At 42.2% G+C, this 19,417-nt stretch overlaps 4 protein-coding genes and 1 long non-coding RNA gene across 6 annotated transcripts; 3 read left to right on the top strand and 2 right to left on the bottom strand.

Annotated features, from left to right (window-relative positions):
• Window positions 1-80: 80 nt before the first annotated feature.
• LOC6615934 (probable calcium-binding protein CML12) lies at window positions 81-13,307 on the top strand. Of its 2 annotated transcripts, XM_032724731.1 has the most exons (6): window positions 90-144; window positions 234-256; window positions 11,005-11,192; window positions 11,635-12,418; window positions 12,496-12,705; window positions 12,766-13,307. In XM_032724731.1, the coding sequence occupies exons 3-6, from the start codon at window positions 11,190-11,192 to the stop codon at window positions 12,936-12,938; spliced, it is 1,170 nt and encodes a 389-aa protein (XP_032580622.1). In that variant the 5' UTR covers window positions 90-144; window positions 234-256; window positions 11,005-11,189; the 3' UTR covers window positions 12,939-13,307. The 2 variants fall into 2 exon arrangements, with proteins under 2 accessions (XP_002040301.1, XP_032580622.1); XM_002040265.2 differs by having other exon boundaries at window positions 81-256.
• Window positions 4,754-6,631, top strand: LOC6615935 (exocyst complex component 5). The gene has a single exon (XM_032724734.1). It carries the CDS (start codon window positions 4,828-4,830, stop codon window positions 5,470-5,472), a length of 645 nt encoding a protein of 214 aa, XP_032580625.1. The 5' UTR covers window positions 4,754-4,827; the 3' UTR covers window positions 5,473-6,631.
• A 272-nt stretch (window positions 13,308-13,579) lies between the features above and the next one.
• LOC116802099 lies at window positions 13,580-14,261 on the bottom strand. The gene is made up of 2 exons (XR_004362469.1): window positions 14,009-14,261; window positions 13,580-13,801 (listed from the first exon to the last, which is right to left on the bottom strand). It is a non-coding gene; the product is annotated as an uncharacterized LOC116802099 (long non-coding RNA).
• A 293-nt stretch (window positions 14,262-14,554) lies between these two features.
• Window positions 14,555-15,099, bottom strand: LOC6615933. The gene has a single exon (XM_002040264.2). It carries the CDS (start codon window positions 15,022-15,024, stop codon window positions 14,638-14,640), a length of 387 nt encoding a protein of 128 aa, XP_002040300.1. The 5' UTR covers window positions 15,025-15,099; the 3' UTR covers window positions 14,555-14,637.
• Window positions 15,100-15,451: 352 nt separating this feature from the next.
• On the top strand, window positions 15,452-15,981 carry LOC6615932 (transcription initiation factor IIA subunit 2-2). The gene is made up of 2 exons (XM_002040263.2): window positions 15,452-15,622; window positions 15,697-15,981. The coding sequence occupies exons 1-2, from the start codon at window positions 15,551-15,553 to the stop codon at window positions 15,946-15,948; spliced, it is 324 nt and encodes a 107-aa protein (XP_002040299.1). The 5' UTR covers window positions 15,452-15,550; the 3' UTR covers window positions 15,949-15,981.
• Window positions 15,982-19,417: the final 3,436 nt, after the last annotated feature.

Here is a 19,417-nt window from a genome sequence, read left to right as displayed (position 1 = left end):
TTGGTATTTATTTTGGGTATAAAATGGCGCGCAAAGTATCGCATCGGTGGCCTCACTGAACCGCAGTTGTCCCGTTTTTACATTCAGTTGGTCGATTTAGCGGCAACTGTTTATTCCGTTAGTAAAGATTTCGGCCTCCGTCTCGTAAGAAATCCTTTTTTTTTTCAAGTAAAGGTGCGTTCGTAATTTATCGTTATCTTTCCTCGCCAAACTTTCGAACTGGGAAACAACAGGATCTCCATTCCTTCGAGTTAAGGTGGGTTCGAAATGTAACCATAATTTCATCCGTAATATTTCCTCACCAAACTTTAGAAATGGGAAACAACAGAAACTCCATTTTTTTTGGAGTGAATGTGCGAGTGTTTTTTTTTTTATTCGTTTATTAGTGTCCGTGTGTGTGTGTGAGGAGTTATTTCAGATTGCAGGGGGGAAAACACCCCTCATCCGTTATTTTTCCGTCTCCTTTCGTGCTTAATCGGAATGCGAATTCCGCCATGATGCCGCCGACTTAACGGCACCTGCGGTTCGTGAAGAAACTTTTCCCCTCACCCGTTCTTCATCCGTCGCTCCTTTCGTGGCGAATGGGCCCGCTGCATTTTCGGAGAATTTCGCGGGAAACAAATACATATAACAATACTAAATACATAACCAAACCAGTGCTTCGATTGCTGCGATCGAACACATTGCTGGATCACTTAGTGAAACTTAGCCTTTCTGTTGCATTATGGGCACATACCTTATTATTTCCTAAACCTAATTTTGCTAAAAACCTTTAAATGCACGCGCCTATCTCGGAATGCAGGAGTCTCTGGATTTTAGATTGTATACCCATTGGCCTGCACAACCTCGCCTCCTCTGCGGCCACGTGGCTGTCAATCTGTCGAATGGTGTAGCACACTTTTTGAGTCGAGAGAACCAGGAAAACAAGGAAAACTGAGCAATTTGTCGGCCCTATGTAATTTGGAGTGAAGCACGGCCATGTTGACGCCGAGGTTAGGCGATTAAGTGGGCCGGTGGGTGGATGCAATTGCATGCCAAGGGAAGTAATTAAAGAAGTGGCGAGATGGAAACTAGCAGACAACGGAAATGGCTAACTAGTTTCGCTGGACGAAAGTCACTAGGACGACGTAAAGAAAAAATTAAATGAATATATTTAAACAAGTCAGAGGCAGCTTTCGTGGGTTTTCCTGAAATTTCTGTATGTCCGAATTGCGCTAAATTTAAATTCCGTCCAGCAACGTTCCGCAAAACGACGACCACACACTTCAAATCTAGCAGCTTGAAGAGGTTTTTCAATTCCCATTTCGTTTTCCAAAGCCCTCTTTCGACTTTTCCCGCTTTTATCATTTTCTTCCTCCAGCCACCGCATTGGCTTGTTGCGCTGAGAACAACAGCAGCACTTTCGCCAAATTCAGCCACATAGGCTGAAAGGAAAAATGAGCGAAAAAAGGGATTGTAAAGTACGGCGGAAACCCAAATTTCCTTTGCACCACTCCTTAAAAAGGGCGAAACACCCAGGAGACATGGTTTTTGGGTTTTCCTTACGGCAGTGTCCCTTGATGATTTACTCTCACGCTTTTAATATAAAGAAGACGGAAGGGAATTCATCTGGTTACCAAACTTGGAGTTCAGAACCTGCATCCATAAGATAGTTGGTACTGGGAACAAAACACATGCATACATATGCACATAAATACCTTTGTGTCCAGTACATTAAAATAGATGAAAACATACATATGTGCATATGATATATATCAGTGCAAAATTGGCCTTGGGAATCTGCTTAGCCATTTAAGCACGATCCTGAAGTTTCTTTTGTGATGGTAAGGATATTTCACTTGGGTGCGTTTAGTTACATTTGTCGTGTGGGGGACCGAATCGATCAAAATGGCTTAGCAACAGTTTTTTCTAAGTGTAGGGTAATACACGTACACACACACACACGCAAGTGCAGGATGCCTTGGAAATGCAATTTGAATCATAAAATATAATTTTCATTTAATGAATGTTTCAACTTGTCAACCCAGTTGCGTACGTGCGTTTGCGTGTGTGTGCGTGCGATACACACATATGCGCTAAAAGAGCACACACACATACATATACGGAATATATGGCATATTTTACTTGACTGAATCGCAAGGCAGCAAAGTGGAAAAATTTGCAGTTTGCAAAAATCTGTTGGTGCGAGAAAGTTTCCTATGTAGTAGGGGAGCTCATGGCGTTCGTCTTGCTGCCCCGCCCCGCACTTACCGCCGCCTCTCCGTTTTCCTTATCAAGCTGGTTGGGATGAAGAATACCAGGCAAGGGATGGCGAAGATTGAAGATATTTTCCCCTTCTAATTTTCTAGGAAGGATGGGCAAACGAAAAAACAAATTTTTTATTGATAACATTTCGTTTTAGTAGATGGTCAAACGCTTTATTCTCTGAGTAGACCGAGGTAAACTTGAATGTCTTATATTTTCTGAAGTATACATTTTTTTCAAAATTCTAATGGGTGGGCAAACGTGGACAAACAATGTTATTGCGACTTAAAAAAAATTTTAAAAGTCAACTTTTTAATTTTCGAACTTTTTCGAAAATTCATATCTCAAAAACTGGACGTGGGCAAAAAATTCCAGCTTTTAACTTTCAAAAATTCGATTTGAAAAGTTCTGCAATGGTCACCATACTCCCAAAACCGTAATACGTGTGGGGATGGTTGGCTGGGAAGCTATACGAAGGTGGTAAACAATATGCCACTCAAGAGGAAGGGATCACCGGAATAAAACTCCGTTGGTCCACGATTACTTTGGATTACCTACAAAAAATATATGATTATATGATGTGTGAAGTCCGTGTAAACAAAGGAGATTAACTTATCATTAATTTCCTTTAAAAATATTCTATAAATAAATATAAATAATTTATATAAATATAAATATTTAAGTGTTAATTATCTAGTTTTTTCTATCGTAGGGGTCGCTATCCTGATGACCCAATTTTGATTTACCCATTTGTGGATTGTTTTTCTTTTTTTATTTGAATAAAAGTGTCTCATTTATAGAATTGTTCAACTTTTAAGGTAGACAACTTTCCAAAGCTCTCGCTTAAACAGTTTTCTAAATATCTCACATCAAAGTTGTTTCTCAGGGGGCGCTAACCTGGTGACGCGCAGTATATGTGTACATTGCAGTGTAGAGAAGGTCTTGAGGGCAATTAAACCTCTGGAATCTTTTCAAGACTACTTCTATTCCGTGACAAAGCAGCACAGGGCCTAATCCCGCCCAGGCAACGTTGGCCTGTTTATGGGTTATGCAATAAGCTGTTACCCATTTCCTGCCCGGCGTTCAGGTGAGCGGCTTCCGAGTGAGGGCCCTGAAAAGTGCACCACTTTTTTTGCACCACAATGACAAGTATTCCATAAGGGGCGTTTGACGGTGGCCTTGCTTGTCCTCATTCGTGTCACCCGACCACCCAACCAACCACCCACTCCCCACAAGGTCTCGCCATGTTTCATGATGTCCTTTCGGGGACTGCATTGTCTGGGCAACTGGCAACAATAACCGACGGCGACAAAGAAAAGCACAAGCGGCAGAGGAAAAGCAAAAGAACACACACATAAAGCATTTTTTCGGCCAACTATAATCCAAGTGGTTACCCCAAAAAAGAGGGAAAAGTATAGGGGGGAAATGCGGAGATTTTATTTAATTCTCGGATTGCCATGTCGAAGTCTCGTTCATCCAAGGGAAGTCAACATTTGCAATATGCAATCGCTACTTTAACCTGCCTAAACGAACTTCGCTCACTAGCAACTACTAGTGAGCTCCCCAGTTAGGCAACTATAAGTTGTGAAGTTTCTTCGCCACTCCTTTCAGTTTAAAGATTAGGGCTTTCTTCCCTTTGCCAACCTTGCTTTTATCGCTATGCACAATCGTCTATTTGGGGTCGGAGAACCGGTTATTTATTGGATGGCATAAAGTGCTGTTCCTATCGAGAAGCATCATCCAAGTACAAAACATCCCAGTTCAAGCCCAAAATCACGCGCACACACATTAGGGTCGAGTTTTCAGCCACAATGTTTGCCCATCCAATATACCTTCCTTCTTCTTCGCATCCTTGTTGACTTTGAGGCGAGCACAAATTAGTTGGCCCGTCCTCGCTTAGGTTGAAGTTGATGATGTGAAAGTGGAACTGGGAGTGGGAGTGGAAGCTGGATGTCGATGGGCTCCTAATGGCCCGTTTTCCGCCGCCAATTTTCGCCCCACAATGCTGTCAGGTGTTCTGCCGCTCGGGCTGCTCATCAGTCAGTCAGTCACTCATCCGGAGTCGAGTCACAAGTTGTCAGCCACTTGGCGTGGAAATGGGAATTCCTTGTTTATAATTTATGAGTGGAGTGAAGTGGAGTAGAAAGACGCACGGACGATGGGGAGAGCAAAAGGCCACGCCAAGTGACTGTTCTTGGGGATTTGGAGATTTACATGCATAAGGAATGTTCACTTGACATGTTGGGCCACCCGCTCACCTGTCCGGTCAAAAATAAACGAGGCTGGTTAGTTGGGTGGCAAAGTACCAGGCTCTCTGTGTTGTATCCTTAGGCTGAATCCAATTGTAAGAATGGTTGAAGATGGCAGGGAGTCTCCAGAAATTATTGCTGGTTTTCTACCGTAAATATATATATATGTATTTGTATTTAAATATTTCGACTTTATCATTTGTGTTAACTCGTGAAGTCTAGCTCGCTTATTAACGTTGAATTTTGTGCTGTCCTGTATATGTTTTCTTTATTGGTTTGTTAACTCATTTTTTGCTTTATTCATTTAATTGCGCTTTTTTGTTTTAGCTTGAAAATGAGTAGCGGAATCTTTTTTAAGCAGAATCCGGATGGAACCTTTTCACTGTTCAATACGGGCGACCCCAGCGAAGATAACGAAAATGATAGTTCTAATTCCGCTCCTCTAAGGCATCCTGCACCACTGCCGAATTTGCGGCTGCCAGCCGGGTTTAAGTTTGATGTAAAAGCTCCGCTCCAGATTTCATTGGTGAACATCAGTGATGGACAAATGGCTAAACAAGAGGAGCCGAAGGAGTCAAGGGATGTGACAAAACCTTGTTCAGAGAACATCACGAACGATCCGAAACCACCGACTACAGTCACTCCTACTACTACTAGTCCTACTACTACTACTCCTACTACTACTACTCCTACTACTACTACTCCTACTACTACTCCTACTACTTCTACTACTCCTACTACTACTACTCCTACTACTACTACTCCTACTACTACTACTGCTGAGACTACAAGAAAGCCATCTGAGCCCACGAAGCAAGAATCGCTTTTGAAGAAGCCATACCCTTTTGCTTTGCCAAATGGAAAGAGTTTTCAGGGCAGGAGAAATCTCGTCTCCAATGATGTTATGATGTCCTCGCCGTACAGCGAGAAGATCCGGGAACTCGTGCAGTCCTGTGGCCCTAAAGAGGTTTCTTTCTAATCATAGCCCATATGAACAGTGGCGAAAAAGCCAATACCGATAATAAGTATAGCTAAACATTTGGCCTGTTTTTTTTTTTTTTACAAAAATTAATAACTCCTAAACTACGGGAGATATTTGATGAATTTTTTTTATGTGTTACACATGCCCCCAGGAATATTTTGGAAAAGTGGGCGTGCCCCCAACTCCGCCCCAATTTTTTTTTTTTTTAATTTTATACTTCTAAAGTTCATTTTCCATTTCAATATTGTAAAAAAATTCATAGTCGTCTCCTCTTCACAATCAGCAGAGTCTGAAGAATCGTTATCAGGTTCATATTTGCAAGCTAGCATTGGAATGACTTCTGGTGTAAGAGATAGTCACTTATGTTTTCGAACGCGCCTCTTTGACGTCTAGCTAATTTCCTTTCCTTTTTATTATTCTCTTTTTCTCTCAGGACTAGGTGTTCTTCTAACCACTTTGAATAAACTTTCGAAAATTCATATATTTTTCGATTGCATTTTCTCCAATTTCGCAAAAGATAGACTGAAAACATTCGTTATTATTATTATTATAGCATTTTCATTTTAACGAACACCCTTTTGATTGCGCCACACTTCCAGCAGGGCAGCATTGGCAATCGAGATATTGCTCCTTAAAAAATAAAATTTCTCAAAAAACGCACATAGAGACTACATGAAATGAGTTAGGAATTGAACACACTTCAACTAAATTTTGCGCGCAATGCAGCCACGAAGTATTTGCTCGCAACAGCTGATTTTAACATTTTTGGCTATAACATAACAGTTTAACTTATTTCCAATATATTAATACTGAAATACCCCAAGTTTGCATACTGGTGAAAAACACATTACTGTAAAAAAAACAGGCCAAATTCCCCATAGTGCATTGGTTGCATCATCAAATCAAATAAGCACTTAAATAGTCATATATGCATTTCCGAGCGGTTGCATTTTCGTTGCTAGTTCGGCACTCACTTCGGACTCTTCGATGTGCATAAATCTCTACCCGATACCCTATTATTTAACCGAAAATTAAGCAGTTCATTTTTGAAATGTGTCATTGAACAAACAAGAAGTTGATCAGTAAAGGGGCATCGGGTAGTCGATTCAAGCTTTATGGCTTTCAATTTTATTTTGTATTAACCAATATATTTACTTAAGTTGTTTTGTCTTTTCATGTTCACCCAAAAGTATCTTGAAACGTTGGAAAAAATTGTAGATCTGCTATGATTTATGTCTAACAACCGCACCAAACCAAAACATCGACATCCAAACAACTGATCATACACTCGCCTTTACACATTTTTTCCATATATGTTTATAGTTTTATTTGTTCTGAACATATCTGCACGTTGCATTAAGAACATATGCATTTATTTTTTTTAATGTTTCGCTTGAATCACTATTTCATTATTGATAGTTTATAGCTTTGTTTGTCCTAAGTATACTGCACGTGGTTGATAACGGAATATATGTGCTTTCTGTAAATGAATTTATAATTCTGTGAAATAAATTTAAGTCCACACCTAATTCAAAATCTTGATGTTCCTTTGCACATTATATTTAAGCTACAACTAGAAAGTGTTCTTTGAACCACAGTTCGCATTTTGAAAATCGTTGCTGGGTGCTCTCCGTATTTAAAGTTAAATTAAAACGTAAGCACGTTGTATTAAGAACATATGCATTTATTTTTTTTTAATGTTTCGCCTTGAATAACTATTCCATTATTGAAAGTTTATAGCTTTGTTTGTCTTAAGAATATCTGCACGTGGTTGATAACGGAATATGTGTGCTTTCTGTAAATGAATTTATAATTCTGTGAAATAAATTTAAGTCCACACCTAATTCAAAATCTTGATGTTCCTTTGCACATTATATTTAAGCTACAACTAGAAAGTGTTCTTTGAACCACAGTTCGCATTTTGAAAATCGTTGCTGGGTGCTCTCCGTATTTAAAGTTAAATTAAAACGTAAGCACGTTGTATTAAGAACATATGCATTTATTTTTTTTTAATGTTTCGCCTTGAATAACTATTCCATTATTGAAAGTTTATAGCTTTGTTTGTCTTAAGAATATCTGCACGTGGTTGATAACGGAATATGTGTGCTTTCTGTAAATGAATTTATAATTCTGTGAAATAAATTTAAGTCCACACCTAATTCAAAATCTTGATGTTCCTTTGCACATTATATTTAAGCTACAACTAGAAAGTGTTCTTTGAACCACAGTTCGCATTTTGAAAATCGTGGCTGGGTGCTCCCCGTATTCAAAGCTTATGGTTAAAGTTAAATTAAAATGAAAGCTTATAAATGGGAGGAAGCTGTTCAAAAAACGGAAAAATGATGAAGTTCCCCGCTGCCTTCGTTTTCGCGTTATGTTCCTCCGATTTGCCGCAGCCACCACAAACCCCAAGTTTCTGATATGGCAGTCAAGCAAGCATCTGGGGCAAACTTTTTTGGACCTAAACTTTCGTCTTTGAAGCTAATTGTTTGCGCATTCCGAAAGTTCTGCCTTGAATCAATTGTATTTCATTTCACTGCTCTTACTTTGTCCCATTTTTTTGGCCGGAAGTTTGTGGGCCAAGACTTTGGACCGTCGTGGTCAAGTTTTTAGCCAACTGCTGGAAGGGGGCGGTGGGGTTGTTTCATCTGGTCAAAAGGCTTATAAGTCGAATGCAAATGTCACAAACAGACGGCATTGAATGCTGGCTCTTCATTCGCTCCCTGTGACCAACGAACTCGACAAAGAACCAGACACGCCCACATACAAGGCGAAGTCGTTAGAAGAGGCGTCTTAGCCGAATTCAGACTTTTGATATACACATGTTTTAAAGTGTTTGAGCATCATATCTTTCGGGAGCTGGTGCGCTTTAACGAACCATTCGCATATTCGGCACAGTAAGAGTGACCCTGCAAAGTATGCCATGTTTTTCGCACTTCACTTAATGTGAGTAAACCGAGGACCTGTACGAAGGAAATAGCGACCGGGTGCGTGTCCAGTGTGGAAGAGAGAGCTCTGCGGGTGCAGCGCCACTTGATTATCATGCATATTCATTCAAGGCACTTAGGTTGCTCTTTCTGCACATGTGGCAAGCAGCCTGTGGGAGGGGGTGGCACATGAATTATGTAAGAGGCAGCAGTAAAGTAGTAAAGTAGTGCGGCGAAGAGGGCTGGTGCGTTGTGGCACGAACCCGGTAAGTGGAGATCAACGATAGAGAAATGACTGGAACGATGGAGCAATAATTGATACAAAGATAACAATTCAAAAGTGCCTTTGCCTGCCTCCACGTTTTTGAAACAATGCGTTGTCTGTGCTTGTCTTGTTGGCGTTGTTAAATTTTTTATTGCCAACGAAATATTTATGTGCAGGCAAAATCAAGGAGGGGAAGTAAAGAAAGGAAAATTGAGGCCCGGAGGACGAAGGGACCCTTATTCGTTTGTTTTGTAGTGTTTTGTTTGATTTATGCGTAAACTTTTTTGTTGCCGCTTTTATGTACGAAATGTGTTTCCCTTGCCACCGTTTTGCATGCTTAAAAGAACGAAAAAAACATCCATACACATGGAGAACCAACATCCCTCCCACTCATTGGAATGCAAACATAACGCATACGCAGCGTTGGAAATTTTGGAAAAAGAGACCGAAGCTGCAGGGCGAGAGTTTCGAATCCTTCAAAATCATATTTACTTTTTCGTGCCTTGTACTCTTTAATTGATTGCGTGGGGGCGCTGTTATCCTATTACGTTCTCTGTGGTCACGCGGCTACTGCTGTCGTGTCCACCGCGCCACCTATATGCCACAAACCCACCAGGCGCCACCCACTTCCCAGAAGCGAGCATCCACCGGCCAATGCGCCTCCCACTTTTCCGCAGTCAACAATTTAAATTAAACAATAAAACGCGGAGAGTACTGTTTACGGTTTGGACAAGTGCTTAAATGTTAGGTCATAATGGTTGCTGAAGGAATGTAATGCGAATTTTATCTCATTTAAGGCATATGACGATTGTACCGTGAAAACTTTCCAGCTCGTCGTCAATTTTCCAGCTCGAGACCAATCGATGTGATTAGCCAGTGGAAAGACTCCTCGGTGTAGAATCGAGTCTGTGGCTTCAAAATTTAAACTCTCCCAGCAAAGACCAACGTGCAGGCATTGAATAAGTTATGCAGAGCAACGCATTTGTCGCCTGGACGGATGGCAAAATGCTAGCAATATGAGAAAATAGGGAAAATGCGTAAATTAGAGAGCCAGGCGGGGGTGGAAAGTGGTCTTCATTTATTTCATGTCAGAAAGTTTGCACGCGACTGCAGAGCAATGAAACAGCCAGAGAATGGGTGTTAGGGAATAGAGACAGAGACCCAGATGAAACACTGGGAGAAATGCCCCCAAAGTGGGGTACTAGTTAAAATATCTGTTTTCGTTGAAAAATGTAAAATATTTGTACAATGCCCGTTTTACCAGTTACCAGGACGTCTGATTTTCAACCATCGCCTTGTTTCGGCAAGTAAGCAAATTGGAACGACACCTAGGACGATAAACCGCTGACGTGGAACGGACTGATGGGATGATGCTCCTCGCTTTGCATGCAGATGGCTTTTCTCGGTTTCCCTGTTTCATTGCAGTTTTCCCAGTTTCCCAGTTTTCCCGCCATTGTTCCCCGGGCCAACAATGCATTTTAATGGACAAGTTACTGGTTAATTATAATTAAATGTGTGGACGTATGCAATGCGAAGAATTTAGAGAAAGGGGATTTTAATTCCAAAGTGAGTCTGCGGGAAGCGTGCTGTCAAATGTCCTTGGCCACCTGGGGCGTCCTTGGGCTCGCCTTGGCACTTCCTTTTCGGCCATTTTTATTGCGGTTTTCACCTGCATGTGACCACATCCTTCCATTGGCCATTTGTGCTTCGCCGCAATGAAAAAAAAAAAATGCTAAAAAACTGCCCACGCACAGCCATCGAAATGGAATTTAAAAGCGAACGTGGGAAGCTTGAAATGACTCCAAAGAGGAATGTCCTTCTGGCCACAGTGATAATCGGATTTCCCCCTTTTCCCAACCCGCCCATTAAGCGCCTTGTCCGCTTTTCCTCTTTGTCCACCAAGCTGGTGAACTTATTTACATTTTGCTTAAACGCCGTCGCTTAATTCAAAAAATTCCTTTGGCGTTGCACCATTTAAATTTAAATACGAGTGCATTTTGTGTGGTACAGATGTGATGTGAAAACTACCACACAGGCATAGAATATATGTTATATACAACATATAGTAAATAGCATAATATAGAGCATTTTTGAATTCCACGCATACAAGCAGCTTTATGCCATCATTGTTGACCTCGAAAAGTGACATGAATGTGTGCCAATCAAATGCTTTATTACGCTGATTATGCCATTTAGGGTGTTGTATTTGAAATGCACAGATATGACATGAAGTCATTGAATATATTAAATGAATTCACTAACATTTTCAGTTTCTGTGTGGCGTCGGTCACTTTGACACTTTGCAGCTGACATTTGAAAACGTGTCCTATTTTTCAGATACTAATCGATTGGAATTGGGAATTTGCATATCCTTTACACCGAAAGCGGTCAGGAGGATTCTTTTCCGCCCCTGAATCCCCTGAAGCGGGAGGAAGGTCGCCACGTTGGAAGGAAAACGGCTTTTCACGGCAGTTAATAAATTTTTAACTGGTTCAACTATTGCCCGCGAGTTTCGCCAACTAATGGTGAGTGGAGTTGAGATGAAAATTCTACTGCCTTTTTAAGCAAACTTTGAACGATATGAATATTTTACTAGTATATTTAAAGATTTAGTAAACCAAACAAAAAATAAACAGCAAATCCATTTATCCATTATGGCCCCAATAACCAATTCACATATGTACTAAAAATTTAACATACCCTACAAACAAATTAGGAAACGTTGCGTACAATTAATTTTTATAATTTATAATCTGTTTGTGGTGCAAATTCGGTAAACATTGCGTTATATGTATAATTGTGTGCAAGCAATAATGAAATTAAATTACTTATTTAGTGCCTTATTTGGCATTTGCAAACAAATAGAGAGATTAATAATTAATACATATACATTTTGCCTAAATTTGCGGTGTTGCGGATAATTGTTTTCTCAATTTATGATCACTACAAGTGTGCTTGAAATTCTAGACGAGAAACGCGGCGGCGAGTGGCGATGAACCCGACGAGGAGCAGGCGTCAGCGGCAGTCGCTGAAGGTGAGGATCAGGAGACTCAAAACCAGGCGATGCAGGATGATGGGCAACCAGAAGGCGGGGGCCACCACCTCAGCAGCGAACAGCAACCATCGACAGAGCAGTGCCGTCAGAGGCCGCGGAAAAAATTGACGGACAAGCAACCACAACGAAGTGCTGCCAATTCGCACCCAGAGCAGGCGGATGCGGACACAGACTCCAGCTCCTGCGAAGGCATTAAAGTGGGTCAGCGGAGGAGCACGCGAGTGAGCTACGCTCAGAGGAACCGTCATGGGGCGGAGCTGGACTACTACGACTATGATGAGGAGGGTGAGGGGGAGCGGGAGCGGGAGGAAGATGGCGAGGAGGAGGAAGAGGAGGAAGAATACTACGACGACTGCGAACAGTCCTCGAAACCGGAGGGACGTCGACCTTCTGCCTTAACCGCCTTGAGCGTCCGCAGCAGACGAAAGACGAAAACCCGTCAAATTTGCTATGCCTCCTCGGACTTGGAGCTGGGAATTGGCGACGGACCCAACCTAATCGACGGCGAGACCCTGGATAAACGCCGCTGCATCTCCAAGGGACAAATGCGGGAATTCCGGGAGGCTTTCCGGCTCTTTGACAAGGATGGCGATGGCTGCATAACCAAAGAGGAGCTCGGCACAGTGATGCGGTCACTGGGACAATTTGCCAGAGTGGAAGAGCTGCAGGAGATGTTGCAGGAGATCGACGTGGACGGTAAGTGCTCGATGGGAGTTACTTTTATATTTTATAATGATTTATAATGATAATCCTCATTATGCGATGACTTTCAGGGGACGGGAACGTCAGTTTTGAGGAGTTCGTTGATATCCTGTCAAACATGACGTACGAGGATAAGTCAGGTCTATCCTCCGCCGATCAGGAGGAGCGGGAACTACGTGACGCCTTCCGCGTCTTCGACAAGCACAACCGGGGATACATAACAGCCTCTGACTTGCGAGCCGTGCTGCAGTGTCTGGGCGAGGATCTCGACGAGGAGGACAGTAAGTGCCCATAACGTCGTTGCAAGTGTATTGTTTCGTAATCCCACATCGCACATCTAGTTGAGGACATGATTAAGGAGGTGGACGTAGACGGCGACGGGCGCATTGACTTCTACGAGTTTGTCCACGCATTGGGAGAACCGGAGGACTCGCAGGAGAACGACGACGAGGATGTGGACACCACATCGCCGCTGCCCACACCGAAATCGGCCATTTCCCTAAGCTACGATTGAGGCTACCGGACTTCGCCCTATGTGCATGCTGATTGTCGAGAGAGGAATCCAAAGTTTGAATAATATATATAGCTTAAATTAAAACACGATCCAGAGATTGCCGACTTGGAATAACAAGAACCGATACAGGTGTTCACCAATAATCGAACGGCAAAGATTAGAGAGCGGTCGTTTATTTCTTATCAACTTTTTTCAACTACTAAGCCATAGCTAGTCGAGGTGGAATCGATTGACCAGTAAACAAATTACTGGTCAAACAAATTAAATATAACTTATCAAATTAAATCTTTTAATTGAGTGGACGCACAGCTTATCAAATTGAAAAGGTTATTAAATATATACATACATACAAACATATATAATAATATATATATATATATATATATATAATATAATAATATATATATATATATAATATATAATATAATATAATATAATATATAATATAATAATATAATATAATATATATATACATATATATATATACTATTGAATAATCGAATAGAACAAATTAACCGACAAACGATTTACTTTACATCGATCTTTGAGGGAAACTAACTAACTCCAATTTTAAATCGCTGTCTTTACCTTTAAAAATCAAAGTAATCTTAGTACGATAAATATAACTTACCATATCTATTATATCCTTGGGCTTATCCAACTTAGAAGCACAAATACACATATTTCAAGACATATCATTGAAGACGCCTCTGTAAATGTGTTTCTTAAATCCAACTGACCCCATCCTTTATATATATATATATATATTTATATATATATATGTGAATCTATCCGTAAGTTCCTTTAGCTGTCCACCTGCGTTTCCTCCTTGTTTTCTTTTCGTAGCATCTAAAACGAATAAACTGATTTACGAAGTATTGATCAATTACGGCTGCTGTCGTAATAAAAACGAAACATAACAATATATTATCAAGCTTATGCTCATTTTCTAAGTATTAAACGGACAATTTACAGAATTTAAAAATTTGCCATTTTAATCAAAATTTTTAATCGAAAATCCCTATGAATAATAAAATGTATTTAAAATACTCTTGGCCAATATCTCTTACTGGAATGGGGATTGGGTTTTAGTGCACGTTGCTTTCATATCACTTCTGTTGACATCCCCGATTGCCAACCAGCTCAATCCCACTGGGATTGACTGGACAGAAGCGAACAGATGGCTCGCTAGGGGGGAAAAACTATAGGTAAATAAAAAGATCCCGTGCGCGTTCTAAAAAGTATCTAAAATTAAGAGAACTCAAAGTGCAGGCGTCACTATGTCGCCTAAACTGGTAAGAAAGGTGCCGCATTTGGCGGGACAAAATCCCTCTTTTTTCGACCGACGAAAAGCACGTCCGCCAACCAAGCCGTATCAAAGCAAACTGATATTAAATAAAAATATTAAATATAAAATAACAGTAGCAACGGTGCATCACCCCATCAACTTGGCAATTATAAGCGACTCCACTGTTGACTACTGATAGGCATTAGGCATTGGGAAATGAAAGCGAAAAGATTCCCTGATGCCACAAGCTACCTGGGGATTTCCTTTGTTGGGGAAAGCGCTTTCGTGATTGCCAGTCAGTATTTTTAATTAATTTTAATGAGGCGCCTCGCCACGATTGATTGATGATTGATGGTATTAAAAATATATATACACAATTGAACTGAAAAATAACTCAATAGGTAGACTTTCCTACTGCTGGGCTAGTTGGTTAAGCTGCCGTTCCTGCTCCAGCTCCATCTCGCGTCTTCCCTCCTGATGCTCCAGGGCCAATTCCTTCTGCTTCTTGAGCAGCTTGTTACGCAGCAAGGTCTCCAGGTGGACGCAGAACTCCGACTTTGCGATGCCGGTGTCCAGGTATACCTCCTCTTTGTTATTCATCCGCTTACGCCGCCCACGCACCCCCTGTGTGCCTTGCACGATCGAGGTTTCCGATGTCGAGAGACGCCTGCCGCGGATGAAGCTGTATCCAGGCAGCCAGCGCCGGAGCAGACGGTCCACCCTGGCCAGGAGTCCGAGTTTGGAGGCCTCTCCACTCCTCTCTTCGCTGCCGGAGTACTCGTTAGCCAGTTCATCCATGTTTGAGCTTTTTGTAATTATTCAAAGTTTCTAATTCACAAGTATTTCGGGGAGCTAGCAGCACCGTTTGTGCTGTGTGAGTGTTCGAAGGAGAAACGCCTTCTTTGTTTCCAAATCTCCATTTACCCCCCATACGACATTTAACTAAACGAACATTCTATGTGTTGAAATCTGGAAATGTGGAGGAAGTGCTTCAAGTAAATTGCCACCGCACCATCTAACCTACAAAGAGAAGCAATTAGGGCCATCACATTAGCAAATATAGTGGCAAACGAATTGAATAAACAGAATAAAATAAATCATCGAAATCTTTTTAGGTGGCCGTTTTGAATACCCCGGGGCATTGGTGTTATGACTCTTTCTTGAACAGTTGAATCCGATTGTTAGTGGTTCGATAATACTTTGCAATCGATGTCAGTGTGCCAGGGGTGTCAGTGTCAGTGTCAATGACATGCGCTAAAGTTATTCTTTACAAAAATCCTACAGCGCGTGTGCAGAAGGCTCCTAGCTCAACTCTTCAGCCGAGATGAACTATCAACATTACAGGGCCACCACGTTGGGCAGCACGCTCCAGGAGACTTTGGATGAGATGATGGAGGTGAGTTGGTACATGTACATGTGTACATATATGTAGGCCCTTCGCACTTATCGGTTCACACGTGTATTTTGCAGAGGGGCGATATAACCCAGGAGATTGTTAATTTGGTTTTACAAAAATATGACAAGAGCGTTACATCAGCTCTTAAGGAGCATGGCACGAGCAATATGACCTTTACGGCCGGAAGACTGCACACCTTTAGATTCTGCGACAATGTGTGGACTCTGATCCTAAAGGACGCGGAGTTCCGCGAGGATCAGCATTCCATGAAGGTCGATGTGGTCAAAGTCGTGGCCTGTCTTGGAAAAGACAATGTAAATGAATAAAGAGCACTCGCATTGAAAGTTGCTGGCAACTAACCGAAGCCTTGTCTTTAATTCTTTGGTCTTATGTGGGGAAAAGGCTGGTAATTAAAAAAGTTGCCATGCCGCAGACCACCTTCGCACTTAATATCCCGGCTTTTCAGATGCGGAGACGCGACCGCAAATGCGGCGACCCATGACCCAGTTAATGGCATACGAAATCTTGATGAACTCTTGCCAGCTTAAATTCAACGGCATGTGGCATTCCCCAGTGTGGGCGTATTGCTTCCGCATCCTTTTCCGTGCCGATGGAACAAAAAAGCAGGACGGTCAGGAAGCAGGAAAATATTATCCTTGCTCTCGGCATCTGCGGACTCAAATTTTCAGACTGAGACGAGACCAGGACCCCCACCAAGCCGGAACTACAGTCCACGCACTGAAGGTCTTCTCCGTTTTCCTATTGATGGAGAAGGGTGAGGAGGTTGCCTCTAAAACTGGGCTTCTGGTTCTGCGGCACTGCTATCACTGGTAATCAAGTGGGCCCATGTGCCTCTGTTGGTGGTCAGGGAGAGGAGGAGCAAGCATATTTGTCTATACGGACATTATCTGTCATTTCGGAAGGTTGTTTATTAGGTATTATGTTGTACGACGTGACATTACCGCAAGTTCGGTAGGAAAATTATCAATTCATTTATCACAATTATACTTTTTAACAGTTCCAGGCCATCAGTATAGATTTGGTTCTTAAGCAGATTTGAAAGCTCTATTAACTTAAAAGAAACTTACGCGGTTGTGAACTTTTCTATTCAAAATCCCAGTATTTCATGAGCCTGAAGTCGACCCATGCATTTCCCTCTTTAGTTCGCAAAGGTCTAAGAATTCGTATAAGACATTTATGTCACCACGGAATCAAACCCGACATTTATCTACGCAATTTAGATCATAGTTTATGGATGGGTATAACAGATATTTTGCCGATAGGTGGGGCTTTTGTATGGATTGAATTGTTTTTCCGATTTGCTTTTGAAGGACTTTTGTTTTACCTACCTTACTTTACTTTACTTTACTTTAAAGCTGCTGAACAACAAAAGCCTCTTTTATTTAAATATTCTGTGCTGTGGTTTTAAAAGTATTGTGATGTTTTAATGGGCTAATTTTCTGCATAAATTCAAATCTGTCAACTAGTTACCCTAATAACAGAACAAAACGATCTGAGTATGCATGAAATGCCCTATTCAAAAGTCAGCCGGAATTTCCCAATGTTTTAATTTTGGTCTGCAAAAATATTGTCCTAAAAGGAGGGGAAATTTTGGGACTACTCAAACTCAAGTGAGTGAGTTGTTTGTGCAGAATAAAAACAGAGTAAAACTCAGTTGAAAAGCAAAAAACTCACACAAAGCGAATATTTCGCTGTGTGCGTCGCTGGTTAAGGACTGGTTCCCCTAGTTTTCCCTGGCCTCTAAACGCATCAGAACGCTAGAGGCGGTCTAAAAACAACTCAAGTACTTGGCAGCACTCAAGACTTGGACATGGACGGATGGTCCTTTCGAGGGACCAGCGATCGAAAGTCTCCGCCAGCACTGCTGGCCTGCCCCAATTTGGCTGGCCTGGTAAAGAACGAACGGTCGGGTCAGAGGACCCAAAAGCGAGACCGACAAGGTCCCCAATTCGGTCGACTAGCCGGCATCCGGCCAAATCGAAGACCGCAACTCTCGAGGAAATGAGTTGTCAGCCAGAAAGTCCCAGAAGTCGACCACAGGCCAGACTGTGGACCCTAGAAACGCAGTATTACTAAGACCCAGTTCAACTCCAAGTCGATAACGGAAAAGCCAATTAATTTGACAGCGCCTCCATAAACGGGCCACGGAAAAGTGCATTCAAGTGGAACGCGGTGCCCGCAGAGGATTGTGCTCCAGCTGCTACCTGTCACGTATTCCGCATCGCAAAAGTGGGCGGACATTGAACCTAGAGTAGCCCAGATGCCAGGACGCTAGAGTCCGGGAGTCATAGAGTCTGGAGTTCTGGGCCTAGACGCAGTCCCACGCCCACTTAGCCGCCGCCGCCGAAATGACGCCAAGGCTCCATCGGGAATGGGAATGCAGAGGGAGAAAATATGTGGGCTTTAGGTGAGATAAAATGTCGTGAATATATACCGCTTTAGTTCAAACCAAGGGTTATGATTTTTACGTAGAGCGGCGGTATAATGGATTTTTGGAGCAATTATATTATATTAAATCTTTGGCCCCACTATTTGACGATTTTCAAAGCGACAAAATGATTTGAAGTCTCCAAATTGGACAAAATTATATTTATAGTCCTGTACACATACAGTAATTGGATATAATTTTCGCCCTGAACCTAAATAGAGCTTATATGAAATAGTTCACATTATTTAATTGATTTGCTGGTTTTGCGCCAATCAAATTAGCCACATATTTGGCAAAAGCATATTTCGAGCAAAAACACTATTTAATTAAATGAACCAATGGGATGCGATGGCAACGCTCGTGCAGGGCGATGCTATGAAAGCAAGGCATGATTTTTCGCAGTGTACTTTAGTGATATGATGGTCCGAGAAAAGCTCCCCCAGGCTTTTGCTGGCACCGCAGGAACGTGAACTTTGTGCCGTGCCGCCTCATTTGCACTACAAAAGCAGCCAGATGACTAAATTAATGAGATTTCCTAGTTGGCAAAGTTGGCTCCGGTTCGGGGTCACCGTTTCGAGGTCACCCTTCGAGACGATCTTAGCAGCTGCAAAGTGCCACGCATTTGGACTGCTTACTTTGAGCACTATGTCGGAGAACAGTGCCCAACTGGACGCTCCTTAATGGCTTGTAAATTATTTAAACTTTGGGCAATCATTTTTAGTTGGGGTTAGTGGCGTAAGAGAAATCCCACCCACCCAACTGCACGCCAGGTTTCCTGGGGGCTGGAAATGGGTGTTGGCCAAGTTTTCAATTGATCTTCTGTGAAATGACTGCCCAGGACTTTTCCCACTGCTGATTCGCCCTACTCGAAATCCAACGGCTGGTAACTCTTAAGTTTACCCCCTCCTTGCTTCGATGCTAGAAAGTGGTTGGTGGGGAGGCGCCAACGGTCATCAAATACAATCTAATAAGCGAATCGCAGCCCGCGGCGCCGCAACTTTGAAGTCATTGCAGTTTATCACTTGCCAGGCGCTAAACTCCAAGACTCGGGGCAAAACTTTCGCCATGCTTTCATAAATCAGCGAGCTTGCTTTCCGTTCGCCGTTGGAACCCCCCAAAATGCGCCCCCACCCCATACGCAGGAACCCCCCTAGCCCCTACCCAAGATGCGTTCGCTTCATTTCGACTTATCATTGCGCCAAACTTATGCACTAAAAACGCACTCCTTTGTGGGTGGAGTGGGGTTGGGCTGGGCTGTGCTGTGCTGGAATGGAATGGGGAATGGGATAGGTTGCGTTGGGTAAACTAGCCCGATTTTATGGCTCTTCATTTTTTACCCGTTGAAC

This window comes from Drosophila sechellia, chromosome X (genome assembly GCF_004382195.2).
Source record: "Drosophila sechellia strain sech25 chromosome X, ASM438219v1, whole genome shotgun sequence".
NCBI classification, from domain to species: domain Eukaryota; kingdom Metazoa; phylum Arthropoda; class Insecta; order Diptera; family Drosophilidae; genus Drosophila; species Drosophila sechellia.
Note: the sequence above shows the minus strand (reverse complement) of the source record. Positions and strands in the feature narration are given on the sequence as shown.

Coding starts and splice junctions, on each gene's coding strand:
- LOC6615934 (XM_002040265.2), top strand. Junction 12,419..12,495: donor GCAGGAGATCGACGTGGACG/GTAAGTGCTCGA, acceptor GATGACTTTCAG/GGGACGGGAACGTCAGTTTT. Junction 12,706..12,765: donor GGATCTCGACGAGGAGGACA/GTAAGTGCCCAT, acceptor TCGCACATCTAG/TTGAGGACATGATTAAGGAG.
- LOC6615933 (XM_002040264.2), bottom strand. CDS start 15,024: ATGGATGAACTGGCTAACGAGTACTCCGGCAGCGAAGAGAGGAGTGGA.
- LOC6615935 (XM_032724734.1), top strand. CDS start 4,828: ATGAGTAGCGGAATCTTTTTTAAGCAGAATCCGGATGGAACCTTTTCA.
- LOC6615932 (XM_002040263.2), top strand. CDS start 15,551: ATGAACTATCAACATTACAGGGCCACCACGTTGGGCAGCACGCTCCAG. Junction 15,623..15,696: donor CTTTGGATGAGATGATGGAG/GTGAGTTGGTAC, acceptor TGTATTTTGCAG/AGGGGCGATATAACCCAGGA.